Source organism: Ammospiza caudacuta, chromosome 11 (genome assembly GCF_027887145.1).
Source record: "Ammospiza caudacuta isolate bAmmCau1 chromosome 11, bAmmCau1.pri, whole genome shotgun sequence".
Lineage (NCBI taxonomy): Eukaryota > Metazoa > Chordata > Aves > Passeriformes > Passerellidae > Ammospiza > Ammospiza caudacuta.
In genome coordinates, this window is record NC_080603.1 from 5,071,634 (window position 1) to 5,094,531 (window position 22,898).

At 39.0% G+C, this 22,898-nt stretch overlaps 1 protein-coding gene across 2 annotated transcripts in view; it reads right to left on the reverse strand.

Annotated features, from left to right (window-relative positions):
- Positions 1-22,898, reverse strand: part of PIK3CB (phosphatidylinositol-4,5-bisphosphate 3-kinase catalytic subunit beta) — an 87,638-nt gene that overhangs the window by 18,147 nt on the left and 46,593 nt on the right. The window contains exons 4-14 of one of the 2 annotated variants that reach the window (XM_058811959.1): positions 19,057-19,242; positions 17,803-18,028; positions 15,011-15,234; positions 12,152-12,334; positions 11,744-11,911; positions 11,194-11,271; positions 8,378-8,629; positions 7,972-8,068; positions 7,344-7,474; positions 4,373-4,426; positions 3,469-3,657 (exon numbers count right to left, since the gene is read on the reverse strand). In XM_058811959.1, coding sequence (XP_058667942.1) covers positions 3,469-3,657; positions 4,373-4,426; positions 7,344-7,474; positions 7,972-8,068; positions 8,378-8,629; positions 11,194-11,271; positions 11,744-11,911; positions 12,152-12,334; positions 15,011-15,234; positions 17,803-18,028; positions 19,057-19,209 — 1,755 coding nt within the window. In that variant the 5' untranslated portion in view covers positions 19,210-19,242. Of the gene's footprint in view, positions 1-3,468; positions 3,658-4,372; positions 4,427-7,343; positions 7,475-7,971; positions 8,069-8,377; positions 8,630-11,193; positions 11,272-11,570; positions 11,912-12,151; positions 12,335-15,010; positions 15,235-17,802; positions 18,029-19,056; positions 19,243-22,898 lie in introns of those variants that run through there. The other variant, XM_058811960.1, reaches the window with a different exon arrangement.

The window sequence follows — 22,898 nt, forward strand, 5'->3', positions numbered from 1 at the left end:
ATTCAGAAGGCAAGAAATGGGCATGAATCACATCACAAAGCCAGGGCTGTGCTGAAACTCCACAAGTGGAGGAAAGGACCAGCTAAGCCATGGGCAAATGATGTAAAGTAAAACTAAAGCTGTTTTAAACATAGATGTCACATTCCCACAGAAAAATACACTCAAAAATACACTCAAAAATCTACTGACCCAGCAAGGATCAGTGATGCCAGTCTTGACTGCAGCCACCAACATTTCCATAGCAAGAGCTGGCACTGAAACTCTGCAGGCAATACTAACCCTGAGCACATATTTAATACACAAGGCAGACACTGAAAATGCAAACAGCAGTTCTGCTTGTCAGTCAGAGACTCCAAAACAAAACTATCAGAATTTCTATACAATCTTGTAAATCAGGTGCAGAACCAGCAAAAATATACAGCTATTTTGTTAATACTGAATGATTGAAATGGAGAAACTGAAATAGTCTGAAAAGATGAGCTCACATGGCCCCACATGCCTCATACATCAGGCAGTGAAAGTCATGGTCCACAGCATGTATATTTACTGGGAAGAAGATCTGAAAATACAGAGCTCCTCCCTTTGCTGAAATCATTGCACAGGTGGTTACAATGAGAATGAACAATGCATGTTTCAGAGAAAACATGAATTTGGCCTTGGTGTATCAATATTTTCTTCTGTAAAGAAATAACCACAATTTCTTCCCTAAGAAGACTGTATGAGACAATACAATTAAGCACAGGCAAGTATTTTTATTCCAATTATTTTCAGTATTTCAGTTGTCCTTTCTCTACTTCTCATTAATGATGGTGTCACTTCACTGAAAGCAAGTGGATTTTTAAAAAAAAATTTTTTTTGTTTTAATTCTGCTTTGAGAATAAATACTGCCTGAGAATTCTCATAACAAGTTTTGCTACTCTGCTGAGCAGGGAGGTTATGGTAGCAGTAAGAGCAATTCCTGCAATGCAACCACTCTGCTAAAATCCTGCAAATCCAACAACGGCTTGGTACATAATAGTAAATAATTCAGGAAAGATGCTTGAGTCCACTGAACATAACTTCAGGGACCACTGAACTAACAGATGAGAGATAATTACAATCAAATATGAGAGAATCCACTTCTAAAAGAGCCTTACTATTTTTAAGCTGCATTAAATAAAAACAGCTTAATAGTTATTAAGTCCATTTGCTTACAAACACCTGATGTTTGATTGCTTTTTCTTATAAACAGCTGATGTTTGATTGCTTCTTTGAGGAGTTTTGTTGCTTTGTTGTATTGTGTTAGGGGTTTCTTGAACTTCCTTCTTGAAGTGTCAAGACTTACTGAAGTACATCTAAATATGGGCATTAAAACAACTTTTGGTACAACAGCATGCACATTGTAGCAGACAACTACAGCTAGTACAGCAAGGATTTCATTTTAAGGGGAAGTAAATTATAAATCCTGATCATTTTGGAATTCCTAAAATGAATGAGGCTGTCTTGCCTTACCTGAAAAGGTAAATCATTAGGAGCACTGACACATTTATGTACTACAGAAATATTCAGCATGTTTAAGGTAAGATCTCATTTTTCAGAGACTCTCCACACTGCCAAAACCAATATTATGATATAAACTGCACTATTGTCTATAGATAAGCAAACATAAATACTATATTCCTTCCAGAAAGTACACAGTAACAAGACAACAACATATTTTCAGCCATCTGTTTAAATAAAAAGTTTTATGCAAATATAATATTTAATGTTTCCAAGTGTAAAGGACTTTGGGCTGTCAGCTAATATCCATACTCCAAGTAAGTTTTCAAACTTGCCCCAAGGGCCATATTTTAAAGCCCCAGAACTCAGAATGCCTTTTCCTTCACATATTTTAAGGTGTAAAGAAGTGCCTGCTTGTATTTCTACAGTTTTGATTTCCAGACAACTTTGAATAACGAACAATAAATTCAGAAGTAATGGAACTACTAAGGAAGGGGATTCTTGCACAAGAAAGAACACAAGTGAGCAAGGAATGTGTGGGTGCTCCATTTTGTTAGTGTAGTGTTCATGGCACAGACAAGGAGCTGGGATGAAATTCCATTTATTTTCAGAAGTTCACTAAACTTACACATCTAGCTGGGAGGAATGATGCAGCAGAAAATGAACTCTCTGCTGGAGCACACTAGGAGCCTGACTGGATAATCACAAAAATCATAAAATGGATAGACAGAAGATGGATTTTCATGGATTGGCTGCCTTTTCTTCCAAGAACACATAGCCTGTAACAGGTGAAGGTCAGAAAACTAAGGGGCAATAGTTTTCTACAATCAGTCATAACCCTTCACAGCAAATGCTTTTTAGCTCTGAGTTTATAAAAATCAAAAAAGGTAGTTGAAAATTTTTAAAATGAGACTTGGGGAAAGACATGAACATTATCTCAGTGTAGTGGTCTACAAGAAGGTGAGCATCATTTACATCTGAATTCTGTCAGGAAGACCAGAACAACATCAGTGCTTGGTAACTTGGGCCAGACTTCATAGTCTGACTCAAACTTCACTGTACACAATCTGACTAAAACCTTTCAATTCCAATCCAGAAACCTGTTACTTTATTGTTTTTAAAACCATTCTATCAAGCAGGGATGGTCCTACTATGAGCTCATATAATTTTTCCTGTATTAAAGTTCAACCTATTCTCCAAAAGTGCCCCAAGAGTTGGATTCTACTTGAGTAAATACAGCAAAAGGCAGCAACACCAACTTCTTTACAGTGTAGTGAAATAACCTTGCACATCTGTGCAGCAAACAAGTGAACTAATTTTACTGAAAATGCACCTTGTATCACAGCACCAGCCTCATGTCCTTAAAAGTTATTTTAAAGAGACTATTATTTTAAAGAGACTGGATGGGAATCATGTGTTTTGTAGCACTGGTGGGTCTCATATCTGTCTCCCTTGGTGAGTTTTAATTACCCAGTCTGAGATCTGGATTTTATAGTATTTAAGCAGTTTAACAATTTTCACAAGAAGTTTTATTTCAGATCTTCATTTACAAAGTTTTTTTTTTTAGAATAGCCTTATAAAAAACATTCTTGCTGTGAGGGTGGTCAAGCACTGGACTTTTTTGCCCAGAGCCTATGGAATCTCCAGAGGTGGAGGTACTCCCAACTCACAGGCTGACCATGCTGGAGCACAGGGCTGCACTGGATGAATCTGGGAAATTCTTCCTTTTAGCATCAAATTTGAGCATCAGCCTGTGTAAATGTGTTTTTGTTGTCATTCAGAGGACCCCTGAAATGCATTTTGGTTTTGGTTTATGGAGGTTTTTTTGAGAGAATAAGTTCTTTACGTGTCCAGGCTGTAGAAGTTAGACAAGGAGCTCCAGCTTGCACAACAGCACCATTTCAAACTGGCTACACTTGGGAAAGAAATCCTATTTCCTGATGATTTAATTGAAGCTTTTTTCCCCACCAACATTGTCTTTTCCCTTACCTGAGCAACATCTTCAAGTTTGTTCCACTTTAAAGAGAGCAGCAGTTTTGGCAACGATTGTGGGAAATTTTCACGACAGTCATATCGCAAAGTCCAAATGAGATCCATTTCATTTTCACAAAGCTGAGATAAAGGATCTCTTTCCATTATATCTTTTAGCACAACATAAAACTTCTTACCACCTCGACCCTAGGAAATGAGACACGTATAATGTGATCAATTCAGGAAGAGTCTGGTATGGTATCTCAAATATCAGCAACCCTACAGCAGAAAGAACATCAGATAAAAACTCATGAAACACAGGGAAATCACCACTGTGCCTTTCTCTCAGATTCCTTACTGTAGACACTGTAAATAACAGATTCCAAATGCAGTGTGCAGAACTTTCTGAAAAAAATAAGTCAACTTTAGAGTTAAGGACGCTAGATGGCAATATTTCTGTTTTTCAACTCCAACACGGAGCACTCTCATTTAGGAGGCATATACTTTCTTCTATTTTTCAAATGAGCAAATTTAGATACATAAATAATAATTTCTTCTCATTAGCAATGAAAAAATACTTTTGCAACAATCAAAAGAAAACACATTTGCCAAGTAGACATACATTTATTTTGACCTTCTAGTCCTAAACTGTTTTTCAGCTCTAATGTAAATCTTAGCTGTCTTCCAAATTCAGAGTACGTAAAGCTTTTTGACAAAATATAGACAAGTCCAGAATATACTGGGAAAAGCACATATATATCTGAATTTTAAAGCAGTTTATCAAAGTGAATTATGTAAGATAACAGAGCCAGTAGAATTACTATTTGAGCAGTTGACTTATTTATTTCTAGACTGATGCAGAAGATAAGAAATAAATAAACCCAGAAAATTAATTTTAAAATAGTCTTTAGATGATGCTCACCGCCATTGCAGCATTGTCACTGTTTCTTGCAATCTCAGCTGCCTTTTCAAGTATCTGCAAGAAGTTGGTTTTAAATACATTAGATTTAACCCCAAATGTGACCACATTGCTAGAATAAGCATTACAGAAATGAAAGCAGATAAGGAAATGTTGCTATCTTTTAGGTAGTTTTGTATATCCAGTGGTATAACATGGACTTATGTGTAGTGTCCCCTTTCCCACCTGCAGGACCAGGGAGATCAGGAACAGCAGTGCTTAGGATGACCTCCATTATTTCCTTTTTCATCACTCCTGGGCTAAATTAAACAGCCTTCCTGATGACATCTTGCTTTCTGTTTCTGCATTTCCTCCTCATTTTTCATCACAGAAAATCAATTCCTCAACTCTAACTTACCCTTTGCTTTCTCCCCTCTACTTGTGCAATTTCCAAGGGCACAGTTTCCATGCCCATGGATCCATGCTTCTAGCCCTCAATCCCAGTAAGAACCCACAAGCCCAGTCCTTTCACCATGCTCTCAGACTGCCCATATGATCTCAGTCAGTGTGTCCATGTATTTCTCTAGATGTTGGATCTCCTGTCCTTTTTTTTTTTCCTTTTGAACATTTGTCTTGGTTTTTGAAGTTCAGGCAATAACCCATAACGGAGAATTAAGTCTAGAAGTAAATGCAGTTCTTCAAAGTGCATTTTGCACATTACTGCAACCAAGCCAGGTGTTACAATGCTGGCCAGGTATGTCTGATGCTGCTGCTTCAAGGAACAATGATATCATGAAATAAAATCTCAATAAAGAAAAAAGTCTAAGGAACTCCAGCATCTCATTTCCCTGAGAGCTCTGCCTCTCCTGTCACCCAGGAATACAACAGCACCCCAGCTGGTCTGGGAGCCACAGGCCCATCAAGACTTGTGTTGTCTTTCCTCAGACAACACAAGAAACAACAAAAGACTGCAATAATCAGAGCATAAATACCCAGCAGCTAAAATCCCTAGAAAGGCATCCTAACTTGTTTTATTTCTTTTCTCTGTATGAAACTCTCATTAATATCATGTATTACATCTGCTACTTGGCCACAAAACTTATTTACATACTGTGTGTGAAAACATGCATAAACAAAACCACAGTGTCCTAATTCTACGTTTGATTCTCTCCTCCCCCTGCTTTGCAGAGTTTCTCTGTGTGCAAATAAATTTTCAAAGTCTTTGCAAGCCCAGCTTTGTTCTGTGAACCCGAGCCCCATGATGTGCCTGCAGCACTGGCCATGGACCAGCCCCACACATGGCTCTTGTCTCAGACAAGTTTCTTATCCCTGCTCCAGGCTCTTTTTCTCCCTCAGCCCCAAAAAGCTCCTCACGGTGCAAGCAGCATTGCACAGCCCGCTGTGCAAGCAGGTTGATGGGATGATTGAAAAGATCCATCTATTTTTGCACATTATGTTTCTCAAAACACAAATCTGGCATCTCGTTCTTTGTTTTCTTGGCAGAAACCAGCAACAACACTGGGAAAATGAGAAAAAGCCATAGAACAAGCAAGTCTCAGCTGGAGCATTGTAAGAGACAGATCCTCAGCTGATGTAATTCCAGCAGCTGCAACATCCCTCCTCATTCAACAGAACCTTCACCAAGAGGATCTTTAGGAGATTGAGTTGAATGAAGCTGAAAGTCACGAGGGATGAAGACCATTAGACCCCACCTTAATGTCACTACACTCTGCCTCACCCAGTAAAATATTGGCTGCATTCAGCCCAGGCTTTTAAGTTCCTGAGAACTTGGTATTGCAGGGACAAAGAAAAGAAACACCAGAGCCAGAAGAAATATGTGATTACTAAAGAGACACACTTTTACTTAGTCTGTCTAATATGTACATTCATTTTTTTCTTTAAAAATTAAATACTCATAAGTGTAATGAGTAAAAAACTTAAAGTAATACCAAAACTGGATAAAATATGTCCACTATGAAGCATTAACTGGTTAGCCATAAATAAACAGCAATTGGTCAGTACTGGTTTAGCTCTTACTGCATTTCCAATGCTGTTTGAATAAAAGAAAAAGTACTGTGATGACAAGGAAGGGGAAACACTATTAACCCCAACTGAAACAAAAGAAATGCTATCTTGTTATTTGATTTCATTTTTATGAACCTTAAATGCCAAATCTGCCTTTGAGCAAAATGATAAAACTTGGTAATTTCAGTCTTGTTGTTCACACCTCCTGAAGGTGCAAAATCCTCCAAAAAGAAAAAGAACCAATTTCTGTAGGTTGTTACTGACTTTCCCCAAACCAGAATTCAGACTAATGTGTACATGAGTTAAGCCTGACTTTTATAATGTAAAATTAGCAGTCTGTTTTAAGACTTATTTCATTACTTGTTTCCAGGACTTAGCCTTTTTTGCTAGTTTCTAAATGGTTTTCCATCTATCCTTCACACTACAGAAATAACCATGTGTATTCCAAATATACACTTCCTTTCTAGACAGATTCTTATCTTCATCTGTAGAAAACTGCAGGGCCACTTCAGTGGATTTATTCCAAGAGCAGACCTTCAGAAATCCCTTTGCACACAGTGTTAAGAGTCCATTTATCTTTTAAAGGACTTGAGCTCACAGGGCAGTGTCCCAAAGAGTGCCTAACACACATTTGTACCAAGAGAGAACAGATCTTTATAGATCACAGGCAAGAACAGTTTAAAGGTTTCCAGAATAGCTGATAAATTTAGCTTTTTGTAAAACCATTCATACAGGAAACTGATTTGCTTTTGACCTTCAAAAGACCATGTAGAGACCACTTTTAAAAGTGTACATCTTCAAAATAGACCCTGAAGTCAAGCACTGCCACTCATGCAGTGCAAGTTTAACAAACTGCAGTACAGTGACTAAAAGGCAGGAAAAGGGGAATTCACTGGAAAAGGCAGTGTTGAAAGGAAAGAAAAAACAGTTATTTCCACATAGGCATAGTGCTCTTTAGGTCATCCCTTACCTTATCAAAGGGAGGGTAATTAATGGGCTGCTTTGAATATTCCTGAAATCTAATGTGCAAAGCTGTTGCATTTTCAGTGTAAGGGTTGGTCTGGACGGTTCCCATGGGATTCAACATTTCTTCAAGTTCATCTGAAACACAGAGAGAACAGGCCAGCATGCAGTAAGAAACCACTTCCTTATAAAATGGACAGAGCATGTTCTGCTACACAGCACTTTCAGTGCAATGCCCTGTATTTCCAACATAAACCACCTCCTGCATTCCCAAATGTTGGATTATCACCCCATGAGAAACTGATTTCCTTAAGGAAACATAATAGTCCAGGGAAGCTGAGCTATCCCCACACTGAAACAAATCCCAGTGAGATCTGCAGCTTCTGCAAAGCAGGACAAACCCTCTGGATCATATGGATGAAACTTTTAGAACACTACTTCTTGCTCTTCCTCTTTCCTGCTAAACAATGCTTTCAGGAAAGAGATTAAAATGCTGTATATATATACACATAAAAATTACAAGTATAAAGAGATTATTACAAGAGATCTGAACATGCATACAGTAAATATACTGTTCTTGCTTGCACCCACTCTTTCCCACAGCCAAAGTGCAAATCTGAAAAGCTGAGGTTTACCAGGAAATGATGACCAGCTGTGCAGTACCAGTTCTCCATTCCTCAAGTGTCCTTTATAATCAAACACCATGGTATTCACCCAGGCTACAGGATAATGCTGCCAAAGGAAAGAATTGTTATATGGAAATGAAGATGCCAGCAAATATTATAGAGAAAACACTGCAAATACATAAAATTGACTGGATGGCTTGGAGTTTTTTCCAAATGGTAATACCTTTCAAAAAAGAAATTAATCACTGAGAAATATCAAAAGTTTTCATACCAAGATGTGCAATTCTTAATACATACACTGCTTTTAATATCTTTGCATTTTGCATTCTTGAGCACAAGTGAGGACAAGGAAAGATTTCTGGATGCTCATTTTGATATAATGAGATCACTCAAGAAAAACAAATGAGATAATTACCACTTTTCCTGCTTTCCTAATGGTTTGGTATTTGGAAGGATTCATTGCCTTGGTGGACTTTTTAGTTTTCATCTTATCCATGACAGCATAAACAGCAAAGCAGAGCCTTGCCATCCTTGGCAGATCACAGACATTGATTTCAAACTCCAGCACTTCATTCCAAACGTGGTCACTTCTCCCAGATATTTCTGTGCTCACAATTGTTTTACAAAGGAGCTCTGTGCCATGGAAAAGACCAGCCCTAACATGAACCTGCCACAAAGAAATGAGAGGTTTTAAGATTATCACAGAACCTACAGAATTCTGCATAGAATAATATATAGAACATACATACATATAAATTCCATCAAACAAACAACTAAGCACAGTGAAGAAGTTAAGACTGATTTTCTGAATACAAATTAAAATCTTGAGGTAGAACCAACTTGTGCTTATAAATGAGAAATGTTTGGGGTTTTTTTTCAGCTTAAGGAAAAGCTCACTTTTTATTGAAACTATTTCTAAAAATGTATAGAGGGAACACTGCTGACCCTAACATCAGGAGTCACCTGCAGTAATAATAACAATGCACAAGATTTCCAGGGTTTGTTTTGTCTTTAGTACCCAGGAACCAACAAAACCAGGTAGCATGAACAATTAAAATAAGGATCAGGAAAGGAGAAGGACAACTAGACAAAGAACCTGGAGTTACTGGCACTGAAATTAAACTCATTACATGTCAATGCTAAGATGTTTTTCTGTTCTTTCTTCATTTTTCTGTTTCATTTCTACATTTCTGTTCCATAACATATATACACAGAAAACTGCAGAGTGAAATGTGCCAACTTCTTTCAGGTGGCCTTCCAAAATATCAGTGAGAGAGAGAGAGACAGAGAGAGAAAACCCCACAAATGTAATCTTTTGGCTCAACACCAAAAAGAAATCCTCAATGTTAAATATGTCAAAGTGATCTGATGTTTCAGGTTCCCTCTATTTCTGAATCAACCTTCCTCATATACACTTTAAGCCATCATATTATTGCTGAGCGCTGCAAGGCAAAGAGAGAGATATTAAATTTGATAGTGGCTTTGGGTAAGAAAAATAATTCACCTCTTTAATTCTATGACTTCTGATCCTGTTCATGTAAGGGTTTGAACCCCAATTTTTTTCTCTTCATTCCACCATGCCCCTTTTTGAATGAAATGGTGTGTACTGATGGGGTGGCCAAATACCAAGAGAAAAGAAAGGCAATTTTCAATATCATGTATTTGGAAAATGGGGTGTTGGACTGCTGGGTGAGGTCACTTGTGCCCTAGGTGGATGTCCCCAACCCAGCTCACACTAGGGCAGTGCTACCCAGCTGACAAATGTTTTGTTCCCCACTACAAATACTGCATTTGTGAACCTTGGTGGTGGGTTCAGCAGAAATGGATGAATATTGGCTTATCCACAGCACAGTGGGGCTAAAGGAACAATGGCAGTGAATTAAACAGCCTTAGAATCAGGACTGGAAAACAAATACAAAATTGTCACTATTGAGAGTGTAACAGTGCAGACAAACAAGGCAGGGAAGCATACACAGGTTTGCAGGGTCACTGCATTTATTCCTGTCCTAGGTTATCCACAGGAATTTAATTTTTCAAGACTGAAAAGCATTCAAAATACTAAATAACATTTAGATGGTGCCCACAGGTGCCAGTGTGAAAGAACTGCCCATTTTTCCTGTTTCTTCTCAAACTCAGAAAATACTTTGTTTTTCCCCTAAAAGCATAGTGAAATGAACAAAAAGTCACTTTTCTAAGCATGAAAAAACCCACCCTAGAAACTCCTGACAGCTATGTTCCTTCCAGAATCCTCCAGCTCTTTTATTTTTCCTTTTAAAAACTTAAGGGTCTACAGAGGAGGGTTAAGAAGATATTGGGACTAGCTAAATAATGGTTTAGACAAAAAAGAGGAAAACATCTGGTTGCCACAATCACAGCATCTCAGGTACTAAAATGTAACTATGGCTCATTTATCTGTAATGTAGAACTTCTTTTTGGTGTTGACCAAAATGTAGGATTTTTAATTTACAAGGAGGTTGTAACAACAGTTTTGAAAGAAAAAAATGCACCAAATACCCTGAATATAAGATGAGAACAGAAAATATCAATGGTTAACCAGGTATCTTCCTTGTCTACAGGATTGGCTACACAATTCACTGATTTCTGAACAAAATAAAGGAGTTTAATGTTGTTCTACCTCACAGGCAAGTGTTTGGTAAGGCATTAAAGTAGCTGAGTAATAAATCCCCACGTGTTAACAACTTGTGGTCTGTATAGCAGTCAGTAGCCCAGTCATGTATATTTTTACAGGAAATGATACTCCAGCTTTCTTTCTTTGTGCTCCTCATGTGTAGAAAATAAAAGACAGATTGTATAGAAGCATACAGCCCAAGTTTAGACATACAGAATATATTCAGGACTACTAAAATACCATGTTGCATTTTAAAACACTTAATATTTAATTGACTTGTGCAAGGTGTTTATGACAATCTATTTAAAATGAGCTCATTTCACACCACTATTAGCACTTTAGGGAAACCTTTTTTTAAAAAAAATCAAATACCAATGAACACTTACGTCATACTGCCACAATGATTGCAATGTTCCAATGCACATATCCAGCTTCAGACAATAAAGGAATGTTTTAGCAATAAAGCCAGATTTTGACCAATGCTACCAATGCAATTGGGAATAATTAAAAATGCTGAAATCTGTATGATTTTGAGCTCGCTTAGCATTAAAATCAATAAACAACAAACAGAATGTCTTCTGACACCAGACACAGTTACTTACTTTGGCATTTTCTTCTGTGTTTAGTTTATTGCCCTTTAATAGGATAATCTTGAAAGGGTTGGAAATATCCCATACACTCTGAGGAGAGAAACAAAGATACAAGTTCACTCTTCACCACTGTAACATTGAGACCTATTTTGTAAGCCAAGCATTTTAAGCAAAAATATCAAATACAAAGGAAAAAAGTGCAGTTAAAAATATAAATTTGAAATCCAGAAAGATAAATTGGTCATCATAGCTACAAAAGGAGATGAAGTAAAAACTCAGCTAGAAGAGAGTTTTCTAGGGGTGAGAACATACATCATGTACTACATCCTGACAATTCAAAATTTATTGTTCATTCTGAATAACTGCAGAGTGTGTAATAGAGCAAAGACCTGTCCACATTTCTGTTTCTGAGGTAAATCTGCCAAGCAAGAGAAGGCTCGGAGTTGACCCAAGTGACCTCCACTGGAGCACAGCAGCCACAGCACAAACCTCAGGCTCTGTGATTTATGTGCCACGAGTCGCTGCTCCCTTTGGCTATCAGACATTCTCCCCACCAACTCACAGTTGTTGCTCTTTTTTTTGGTGGCAGAGGAAGAGGAAGGCTGGAGGATTTTCGGTTGATGGCAGCTTCTATGGCAATCATCTCCTGCTCACACATCTTCTTGATGGTGCAGCACTCCACCAGGGTCAGCTGGGGAAGGGTCCTGCTCATCACACAGTTGAGGATATACTGAAAGCCCAGGGAAAGCAGCTGTTAGAGGCAGCAGAATATTCCTACAGCAACTTCCAAACCACAGGAACAAAGAATTCATTCCAGAGCTACAAAGGGAATGGTGCTCATGTGTTTTACACTGCAGACATGAGGAGGGGGATGTCGATGTTCAGTAATGGGATAGGAGGGATGGGAGGAAGCAACTTTGGACAAGGCAGCAGGGAATTGTTACATCAAGTTCCAAAAAACTCTGTGTACCTGGAACTGAATTAATGGGTGATCACCAAAGACATATTCCAGCCTTCCACTAACTTGCAGCACATAATCAGCAGGATCAACTTCCTCATCCTCTTTTCCATGGATAGTCAAACGTTTTCGGATTGCCAGCTCGTTCAGCTTGATGGGATTCATGTTAGGAGACACCTGGAAACTAAATACATCCTAACAAAACACAAGCAGGGATAATGAAGGTCAAACTTGTCTTAGGCAGACAAACAAGGCTAAAATTGTAGCACACATAAAAAAACAGGTAGAAATAATAACTGTTAAATCCAGACTATTTTAACAGTTAGACTCTGTATGTTCAGGGCAATCAAAATCACACACAACCTAAAAGCTGTAAGGTGTTAATTCTCTAAGTTTCATATTATCAGAAGTACTTTTAAAAACATAGGCCTTTATTTGATTTAGCAGTGAATTAAAGACTGCTAGAACAATGTATTGATCTAGAAGGTTCTATTTTGGAATGTTGAATGAGCGAGACAATTAGTCATGATGCATTTCAAAGTATTTAGCAGTACTAGAGGTGTTAACTTTTCATCTTTCTGGCCACAAGCAAGTTATCCTCTTTTTAAGTACCACTGAACTCAGAAGAAAAAGCTTCAAGTAAGAAAGCAGAAGAAACTGTGAATGTAATTAATGTAGAAAACCACCACCACATTGGGAGGAGAGCTGAAAAGAGGAGTAGTGGCCAATACCTGTAGCATTCTGAACACAGTATGGAAAGACTGCATTTTTTTTAAGAAAGTTTTTAATTAAAACCCTTAGAAGCTATCAACCTATTTCCAAAGTATCTCTAATTTTAATGTGTTCTAAAAAGATAAAGGTAAGAAGGTACTCCTTTTTGTAAATTAAAAAGGAGGTATAAATTAATTTCAAGTTCCTAAATTACAAAATCTTCTGTGAAATCTATCTCCCTTCATCTACCACATTATGCTTTATACAGGTTTGTTTGCAAAGGTTGATTCAGGAGGTACTGGGCGTTTTGTTGTTTTATTTTTTTCAAGGTTTTTTTTTTTTTTTTTACATGTCCAATTCTGAAGATGTGAGCACCCTAAACCCAGTTATTGACAAATGTGTTGTCAGTGTTGTCTGCTTAGATTCTTTTGACTTGTGCTTTGTTTATATAGACTGGTAAGGAGCCAAGCTGCCCAATGGAACAAGCAAACTCTGCAGAGATACAGCAAATTAATTCTGTGTTTTCTCAGTTTCTGCCTGGTCCACAACAGCTTCCTCCTTTCAGAAAGCTGTCCCAATGTGAAGGCTTTCTCCTCCTGCCATAACTGCTAGTGGCAGACAGGGAATAACACTTTTTCTTCACAGGAAGCTGGTGCTGTCTGACAGCTGCCTTGCTCCCCAGATGATCTGAACAGACATGTCACAGAGATGGGGAGCAGTCTCTCCTGCTCCAGAGACAACCATGAAGCCCTTACAGCTCACCCACACCTTCCAGACAAAAACTGCTTCAATATTTCCTTCTCTCAATCTTGCAGCTGCAAGAATTGACAGAACAGTGCCCACACCTTCCTCTCTTACTCTCCTGGGATGATTCCAGTGCTCAGTGCAAGCAGCAAAGTCTGGAAGTTTACTGCTCTAACAAGCAGTTCAGATTTGAACTGTTAATAGCTCTGAAGGTCAGAGCTGGCAGCAGAAGCATTTGAAACATTTGAAATGTCAGCAGCCTAAGCTATTATAGTGGCAGGCAAATACATTCTGCACCAGCAAGAACTTTTGCACTGCTTTTGTCCTGTCAGCACAGGCATATAGATGCAGTATTTAATCAAGGGATGAAGATAATCTCACTCCTGGACAACACAAATTCTCTCTTAAGATGAAGAGGACTGGAAAATGTTTTGTCATAAAACACCTATGCATCCAACATCAACTGGGGCTACTGGTAACCAAATTTAGCTTTTGTCTCTACATTCAGTGTCCCCAGAGGCAGATGTGTGTACCACTTTAAACCTTTAAAGTTTAAAAGGTTAGTGCCAGAAATAATTCAGCTTTGTAACTAAAATAATCTGAATCATTAGAAAATCAGCCTCTGGCACTTGGGTCAAAATGGACACCAAATCTAGCCTGATGCATTTACACACTTGTAAGATTTTTAAGGTTTCCAGTGCTGATTATTCATGGTTATCCAAAAGAACAGAGTGCAAAAAAGGGCAATGGGAATACTGGATTCAAGCACAGTCAGAGTAACTGCAACATCATAAAAACTCATGCTAAAACGTTTCATGTTTTCCTAGCAGACACTAAAGGGGGTTTTATTTTTAAAATAAACTATAGTTTTGCTAGCCTTAATGAAAAGCTAAGTCTCAATGCTTGGTTTTCTACGTGCATTTCTAGTAAAGGAAATACTGATTCTTCTTTTGTAATGTTTTAAAGTTATTTGTCAATGTAATTATCAGATCAACCTCAAAGATGTTCAGTGAGTCACACACAGAGACAAGTGTGTTCAATATGGTGCTACCAATCACCAGCAATCTCTGATGAACTGAGCTCAAAACTGAATGTAAGTGAAGCAACACAGGAACAGCTGGCAAAACAAGTCCTGACAACTTTGAACTATGTTTTACATTTAAACAAATGTGAAGTAATACAGAAGATACAACTGTACATTTTGCCTCTAGAAGCTGAACTGTAATCAGACTTTAGAAGTTCAATTCTCAGCTGTGGGCTCACATCCTCACTTTCTTTCAAGAGTCAAGGATCCTGCTGAAAGACTTTGCAAACACCACAATATAAGTGCTCTATTTCATTTATATCCTTGAGCAATCCATGCCAATTCAGACCTGGACCAAGAACAGCTCATGAAACATGAACAACCATTCCTACCTGGCAGTTATCAAAATGAACAGCCACCACAAGGTTTCCATTGTAGAGCTTATCTTGGAAGCTCTCTGGGATCACAGGCTCCTGCTCTGGTGGATAAGTGTGCTTCAACCAGTCCATCCAGGAGAGACCCACAAGGGACTGAATCTTTTCCTCACTGATTCTCCTCATTTTAGCTCGGAAGTCATTCACTTCAGGATCTTGTAAGGCATCAAACTCATGGAGACCTGAAAGAATTCAAGGAAGCAAAAGGATACACAGCTGTAAAAATACTGCCCATACCATCAAAACTGTTACTGTCTTGAAGTTAAGGTGGCACAGGTGGTTTCCTTCAGACATCCCATCCAAAATGGATGCTCAAAGCTGAGCTGGGTTCTACATTGTCCTGTACATCAGTGTTTTTCAAAGTTACTTGTACAATTGGCATGAGTGTTTATTTTAAACAAGAACCAATGTATCTCCTAGCTACTATGAAGTAAAAAATCCAACCTTACCCTGAATTCAAGGTAGTTTGAAAGTTTTAAGTCTCTCCTCACAAGAGCAAATTTTAAAAACCACAGTAAATGCATTGTAAAGATCACAGAGCAGAAGTGCTTTCAAGCTATAGAGGTTTTTTAATTGCCCAGAAAGATGATATCATCCTTTTAAATTTTCTTTAAAAGTCAAAGAAGAAAATCCTCTACTCACGTCAAAATGACATGACTAAAATTTCTACCAACTCAAGACCAGTTAAGTTCCTTTTCCAAAACATGTAAAGAACAAACACACAGGGCAACTCCTGCCTGACCACTTGGTGGCCTTCTGTGATTGAGTGACATCAGAGGACAAGGGGATGGCTGTGGTTGTGGCTTCTGAAAGGCCTTGGACATGGGCCCCATAATGTCCTTGTCTCTAAACTGGAAAGAGATGTATTGGATGGGGGACTGCTCAGTGGGTGTGAAATTGGTCAGATGGGCACATCCAGAGGGTCACAGTCACCAGCTCAGAGTCCCAATGGACAGGAGTGACAAGCAGTGTCCCTCAGGGTCACCAAAGTTATTAACTAGCTTCATTAATGACATGGACAGAGGCCCTGAAGAGCTGCAGACGACACCCAGCTGGGGGGTGTGGTGACACAGCCAAAGGAGGGGATGCCAGCTACAGCAACCCAAACAAGCTCAACAAGTGGGCACATGGGAATCTCACAGAGGTTCAACAAGACCAATGCAAGGTCCTGCCCCTGGGTCACAGCAACCCCCAGGATCAACACAGGCTGGAGGATGGGGAGCAGCCCTACCCAGAAGGATTTGGGGGTGCTGGTGGATGAGCTGGACATGACATGGCCACGAGCACTCAGAGCCCAGAAAGCCAAACATGTCCTGGGCTGTATCACAAGCACTGAAGGCAGGCGGGCTGGGGAGGAGATTCTGCCCCTCTCTTCTGGGCCCCCAGCACAGGGGGACAGGGACCTGCTGGAGAGACTCCAGAGGAGGCCACAAAGAGGCTCAGAGGGCTGGAGCACCTCTGCAGTGGAGATGGGCTGAGAGAGCCTGGAGAAAAGCAAGCTCTGGGGAGTTCTTAAATTAAAAGAGGGTAGATTTAGATTATATGTAAAGAAGAAATGTTTTACAAGGAGGGTAGTGAGACACTGGCAGCAGTTGCCCACAGAGGTGGTGGATGCCCCATCCTGGACACGGTCAAGGTCAGACTGGACAGGCTCTGAGCAACCTGGTCCAGTTGAATGTGTCCCAGCCCACAGCAGGGTGGTGGAATGAGATGACCTTTAAAAGGTCCCTTTCAACCCAAACCATCCCATGTTCCTATGATACAATGGAAAGCTGTGACTTTTTGGTACTTCAGGGCATGTAGGGCCTGCAAATGTCTTTATCTTCACTGGTGAACTTTGAAGGACATTGTCCAAATCACACAAAGCACCCAGCACCTTCTGAGAACAAAGCACTAAGTTTAGAAACTCAGACAGGAGCACTTTTTTTCCATGCTAAGGTACAGAATAGGGGCTGCTTAAGGCAGGATCTCACACAGCTCTGATAAACCAAATATTCAATCACAGAACGTGAATCTCTCTCCGAATCTGTCAGGATCTGTCTGAATGGTTAAACTGACCAACTGTTCCCATTGTCAGCTCTAACAAATAGGCAGACAGTGCACTGCTGAAATCTAAACAAAACCTGCAGTCTTTATAAGAGACCTAACAATGGCTCATTGTTTTAAAACAAGAGGTATGACCTCATATGACCCTGTCAATCTTGATTGTATAACCATGCAGACTAGATTTAAAAACTGAAAACTCTGAAATAACATCACGAATAAGTTACTGTGAAACCTTTAAAAATAGCATTTCATTGTTTGATGAAAATTAGTGTCACAATTGAGAGCAAAAGCAAGAATCATTGTTAACCAACTCAGACACCACGTATAATAAAATCATAATAATTTCTAGCTCCTTCTGAGTATCCAGTTTTCTGGGAGGTTATTTATGATAACACTGCTCAAGGATTATGCTGTTCTTCATTTAATAATAATATATATTTTCTCCTCATCTACAAAATAAAATTTGTTCCTGATTGATGTAGCAATACATTGCTGAAATGCAATACAGAAAGTAGCTTTAAATAACTTGCATGTGTTTCATGTTGAGTATTTAAATTCTTTCCAATTACATCAGTACTTGTTTGACAAAGGGAAATACTGAATTTTTAACAGTTTTTTCTTTAAATCCACTCCTCCCTGCCCAATTAAGACCCTCATCCACAACAAAGTTTAACCTCATTTCTCAAAAAAATAAATGGAATTACCTTTGCCTATTAGGACACCTATTTTGGAATCCAACTTTTCTCCTGGATCACAGTTCCTTGTCACTAGTTTAAGGACAGGAAGAAAGGGTCTAACATCACAAAGTCTCCGTGTTTCATCCTCTAATTCTTCATGTACAGCAGTCTGATTCACACATGAGAACATGTAAGAGTCAATCTCCATGAGGAGATGAAAGAGTGGGTAGGAATGTGCCTGCTTCCATAACAGCTGCAATGAAAACAAAGAAATAAATGAAAAAAAAACCCCAAAACAGAAAATAGGGACGTATCTTAAAGTACTGAAGGTACATTCATTTCCATTTATGATCCCCAAAAAATAGAAAAGAAACATGTTTGCTAACTTGTTTAAATTTTACCACTATAAATCACTGTATGTTTACTTTGTCTCACTTCTAGTGTCTATCCTGAGTGATTTCCAGGACAGACCTCTGGAGTTAGCATCAGCATTCCTTTTCTTGGGGAACAGCTAAACATCAACAGTATATATTCATGGCATGTTAAGTTTCCCTGTGCCACAAGCAGCAAGGCAACCAGGCAGTTTAGCTCCAATCCCTTATTGCTGTCACTTACACATTTGTTTTCAAAATCTTTATCACTTGAAATCACTTGATGTATTAGGAGTAGGTTAGTCTGTGCTGTAATTCATTCACTGGGAGAAGTTACTGAGGAATTAGGAAACGTCCTCACATGGCCATTATCTGATCAAAGGTCATTAGATTGCTTTTTAGTGTCTGTGGTCACTTCCTTACATTCTGCCCTTCCCTTTGTTTGGACATTCCATCGTGTTTTAAGTGCTGCTCCAATTTGTACAAAACCTTTAAGAAGAGGCAGATGCAGTTTTTAAAGCAATTATCTTTGGTGCCAGTCAACAGAAGCAGGAGCCCAATCTGTGACTTTAAAAATCTAATCAGGGCAATGTTAGCTCAGCAAACAATGGTCTGTCAATGTGTTAGAAAAAGGTTCAGAGTAGCAGTACAGTATTAATTGGAGCTATTAGAATAACCTCTGCTGAAGTGTAACTATCAGCAAGAAGCCACTTTCCAACCCTTGCCCCCTGCCCAAACCCAGTGCTGACCCCCCCAGACACATTCCTTTATCAGTCAATCTGCTGGGCACGTGCCTCCAGTACCTCATTTCTATGCCTGCTAAAATTCATGACTTGATTTGCCAGAGGGCAGGCCAAAATGAGAACCAGCCCTCATTCCAAACCTCAGCTAACTGCCCATTTGGTGTTACCTGTTTAATCTGAGATATGGTGGCATCTCGAGGGACATCCAGGTTGATGTAGATTCCAGTGGGCAACAGGAAGTCCACAGATATTGAGCCATCAGCACCAATCTGTGAATCCACTGCCCAGATGTCAAGGCTGTCTGTCACGGCAGGAGGCATTATGGAATCTCAATAATATCATAACCACATGGCCTTAGGGAAAAAGAAAAAAACCTAAAATTCAGTATACTTAACCTTCCATAATTAGACACACATTTTAAAGTCTCTGGAAGGTTGACATAAGCCTGCTTTGTACAGCTCAGCTTACAACTCTGAGGTCTCAAATGCCAGTATTGCAAACCCATAAGCATATTTTTACTCATTAATGTTATTTAATATACTAAAAGTATTTGCCTAGCAAAGCACTATTGTTGAGGTGTTTATATCATTAAAACTAAGTAATAAGAGAAAAAACTAATTAGAGGTTAGCTGAAACAAACTAAGAAATTCATTTCAAGTTCTCTCTAAAACTTTACCTGTGTAAAACACAACCAAAATAAGCTTCATGGATGAAGAGTGGCAATATTTGATCAGTTTCATTATTTTATTTTCTGCAAGTTTCCTCTTAGTTGTCCATTAATGTGGCCAGTAACATGCAATTTGAAAGTCTGTATTAACAGCAGGAAAAGTTTCTTTGACTCTGCTACACACTGCACTACTAGAAAGTGCCGTTTTCCTCTGAAGACACTTATCTCAATTTGTTCTCACCCTTAGAGAAGGATCACTGAACTCCACCCACGGTGGGAACTGCCTCCCTGCAGGGTAGGAGGAAACCCTGCCCATGATCTCCTCTGGCTCACTCCTCTGCCTTCCTGCTGCCTGTCCTCTGAATTTCAGCACATTCCTATTTCCTCTGAATGCTACCACTGGTTTTTTTCTGACATTCCAAGTCTTCTTTTGTGATTACCACTCTCTAAAGCTGACTTTTCCCTTCAGCCACGGTTCACTGAATCATTTACCTTCCTCCTCATCCAGACAATGCTCCTCAGCTGCCAGAAGGATGGGGAGCATTGGAAAACACTACAATAAAGCACTTTAACACACAAGTTACTCCTGCATCTTTTGAATTCTTGTTGGACAGCACAAAATGCGGGAAATCCCCCTTTGTAACAGAAAATGTCAGAATGTTCAACTCCATTCTGCAGCTCCCCAATATCTCAATTAGTCCTTCCCTTCCCCACAATGGATAACAGATGATGCCAGCAGCACAAAAATCAACTTGCCACAAAAATCAAAGCTGCCTCAGGTATTTGCCAACACACTCCATCCCCCTCGAACTGTCACATAAATACACTGAAAAACAAAAGCCAGATCATTCCAACACCTTTCCACCTGGCCTTAGCAAAGCTGTGAGTACCAGCACAAGCTGCCAACACATCTTGGAACCGCATCAATGCATGGATCACTTCACATTCCCCTTGTACTAGATAAAATATAGCAGAGATTTCATTAATGCCAAATAGAAAACCTTTAAATTTCAGAAAGCATAAGTACATAAGGAAAAAAATCTTTTTTCTCAATAGAAGCAATAATTAGGGAGCTTCTACCATCATCTCTATCAAAAATAGTTTTACCAACATTATGTCCACATTTTCATAAACAAAAAATCCACTACACTGAACATAAGTAATTAGAGGTGGTAGTATGGTAAAAATAACAACTCAGAAATGAAGGTATTTTATTTTAATCACCACAGTTTACAAATCCATCCATTCATCACTGGACATGCAAAGTTTAGCATGGTGTGTGAGCTCTAAGCTGTCTAAAGGAAAGAAATAAAATGTTACCCCACCATTACACCCAGCACAAACTATGTTATTGGAATAACACAGCATCTACCCAAAAAACAAACCCAGATAAAATGTCTAATTCCTCATTAGCAATCAGTATATTTTCCACAAGCTGCTATTTAATGGGATACTATTTGTTTTCCTCCATCCAGTTACTGGTACTCATAATATGCAGGCTGCAATTCTGTTGGAACTGAAATTAGCAGCCAGCAAAAAATACTAATACTGTACATTTTTCATATTTGGATACTCACATTTGCAGTTATTTTCTGTGCTCATGAGGGTAAAATAAAGAGGTATTTCCATTACAAAGTGTTACTTGGACAGGTACAGCATCAAAAAAATCTGTTTTATGTAGTTATTTTGTATGTAGTTAATTCCTGCTTCAATTCAGTGTATCTTTTCTATTTTCATCCTCTTTCAGATATTTTCCACAGTTGTAGTTGTTGAAACCACTTTAAGTGCATCAACAAGAATTTAAAATCTTCAAAGAAACAAGACTTAAAAATGCTGCTCCATGTCCTGGAGCCCAAACACCACAACACAGAGTTATAAAGTTCTTGTAAGATACTTGTTTCTAATTACAGATTTCCAGCACAGACACCAGAATCTTTAACTGAAAATGCAAATGGAATTGCAAAAAAGGGAAGGGAAGCCATCTGACCAATGTGAGCATGCTGAGGAGCTATTCTTGCCTGCAGGCACTTACTTAACATTTCCTTCCTCAAGGAAGCGGGTCAGTGTGCTTTGCAGGCAGCACCCCTTCTGCCCCAAGAGCTGACATCACAGGGTGAGAGAGGCAGGTTTCATCCTGAGAAACTCAAGATTGCCAACCCACAGCAGCTCTGGGGATGAGTCACGGCCCCAGCTGGGACATGTGTGGTGACTAAATCTCAATATCACATCTAGGAACTGAAACAAAGGCAAAAAGCCATCTGGATTGGGAGTAACAGCACCAGAGACATTTTAAACAACTTCCAGCTAAAGGAAAAAACCAACAATTCAAATAATAATAAAAAGCTATTTCAGGCTGTTAACCTCATAGCTATTCCTGCCCACTGTCACAGTAACAACAACCTCACTTACAAAAGAAGGAAGTAATTAAAGCAGCACTTAACCTTGGCTCCTCAAGTGTCTAATCAATGACTTGGAATGTCACAAAGCCCAATACAAAATGCCTTGCTAAGGTACAGGTGGTACTGACAGACAGCATTCAAACCTTCCCATGTAAGTGTAAATTTTCTCTAAGCTTTAACCTGCAAATTTCAGATTCATATATTTGTGTGTGCCCACAAATGCGTCTCCCTCCTAATCAATTTGTATTTTCATAAACCAGCAGCTCTGCCAGAGCTGCTTATATTAATGGAAAGAAATGGAACACAGATGAGTAAAACATCTGCAGAAGAAGGAAATTTATCACTCATTTATTTAATGTACACAAAGAAGAAGCCCTAAAACAGGATTTCTCAATTGGGTGTTGCTGTTGTGGTTTTTAAAGGATTTTCCATCTCTAGGCAGACAAAAGAATTTGTTCATTCCAGAAGCCAGGAGACCTTACAGCTTTTCCCTCACCTCCCAGCAAAAGTACATCTCCTCATTTAATCAACAAGACCACTTGGAAATCAAAAAAGGAAAAAAAAAAAACAAAGAAAAGAAAGAGCTACCAGAAGCAGGCTGCTTCTTCGTTGATTTCTAAAATATTTTAAGGACAGACACAGTCAAAAGTAAGCTGCAGATATTTTTATGTGAATTGCAGTCTCCTCATGTTTTGTCCCTAAGCAAACCAGAACTAAAATCATATGTCCAGGTTATACAGAGCAGGTACAAAACAGGTTTGGAAAAAAAAAAAAGTAGAACCTCTGGAACATTGCACAGTACCAGTTAACAAAACCCAGGCATTCAGAATATCCTCAGGAGTTTCAGACTAAGTCTTCAGACCAAAGGCTCAGTAGGATTTCAGAGGCTGTGGTTACACACTGGGGCTGTGCTCTCTTTCTACACCACCCACCCATTTTCCTG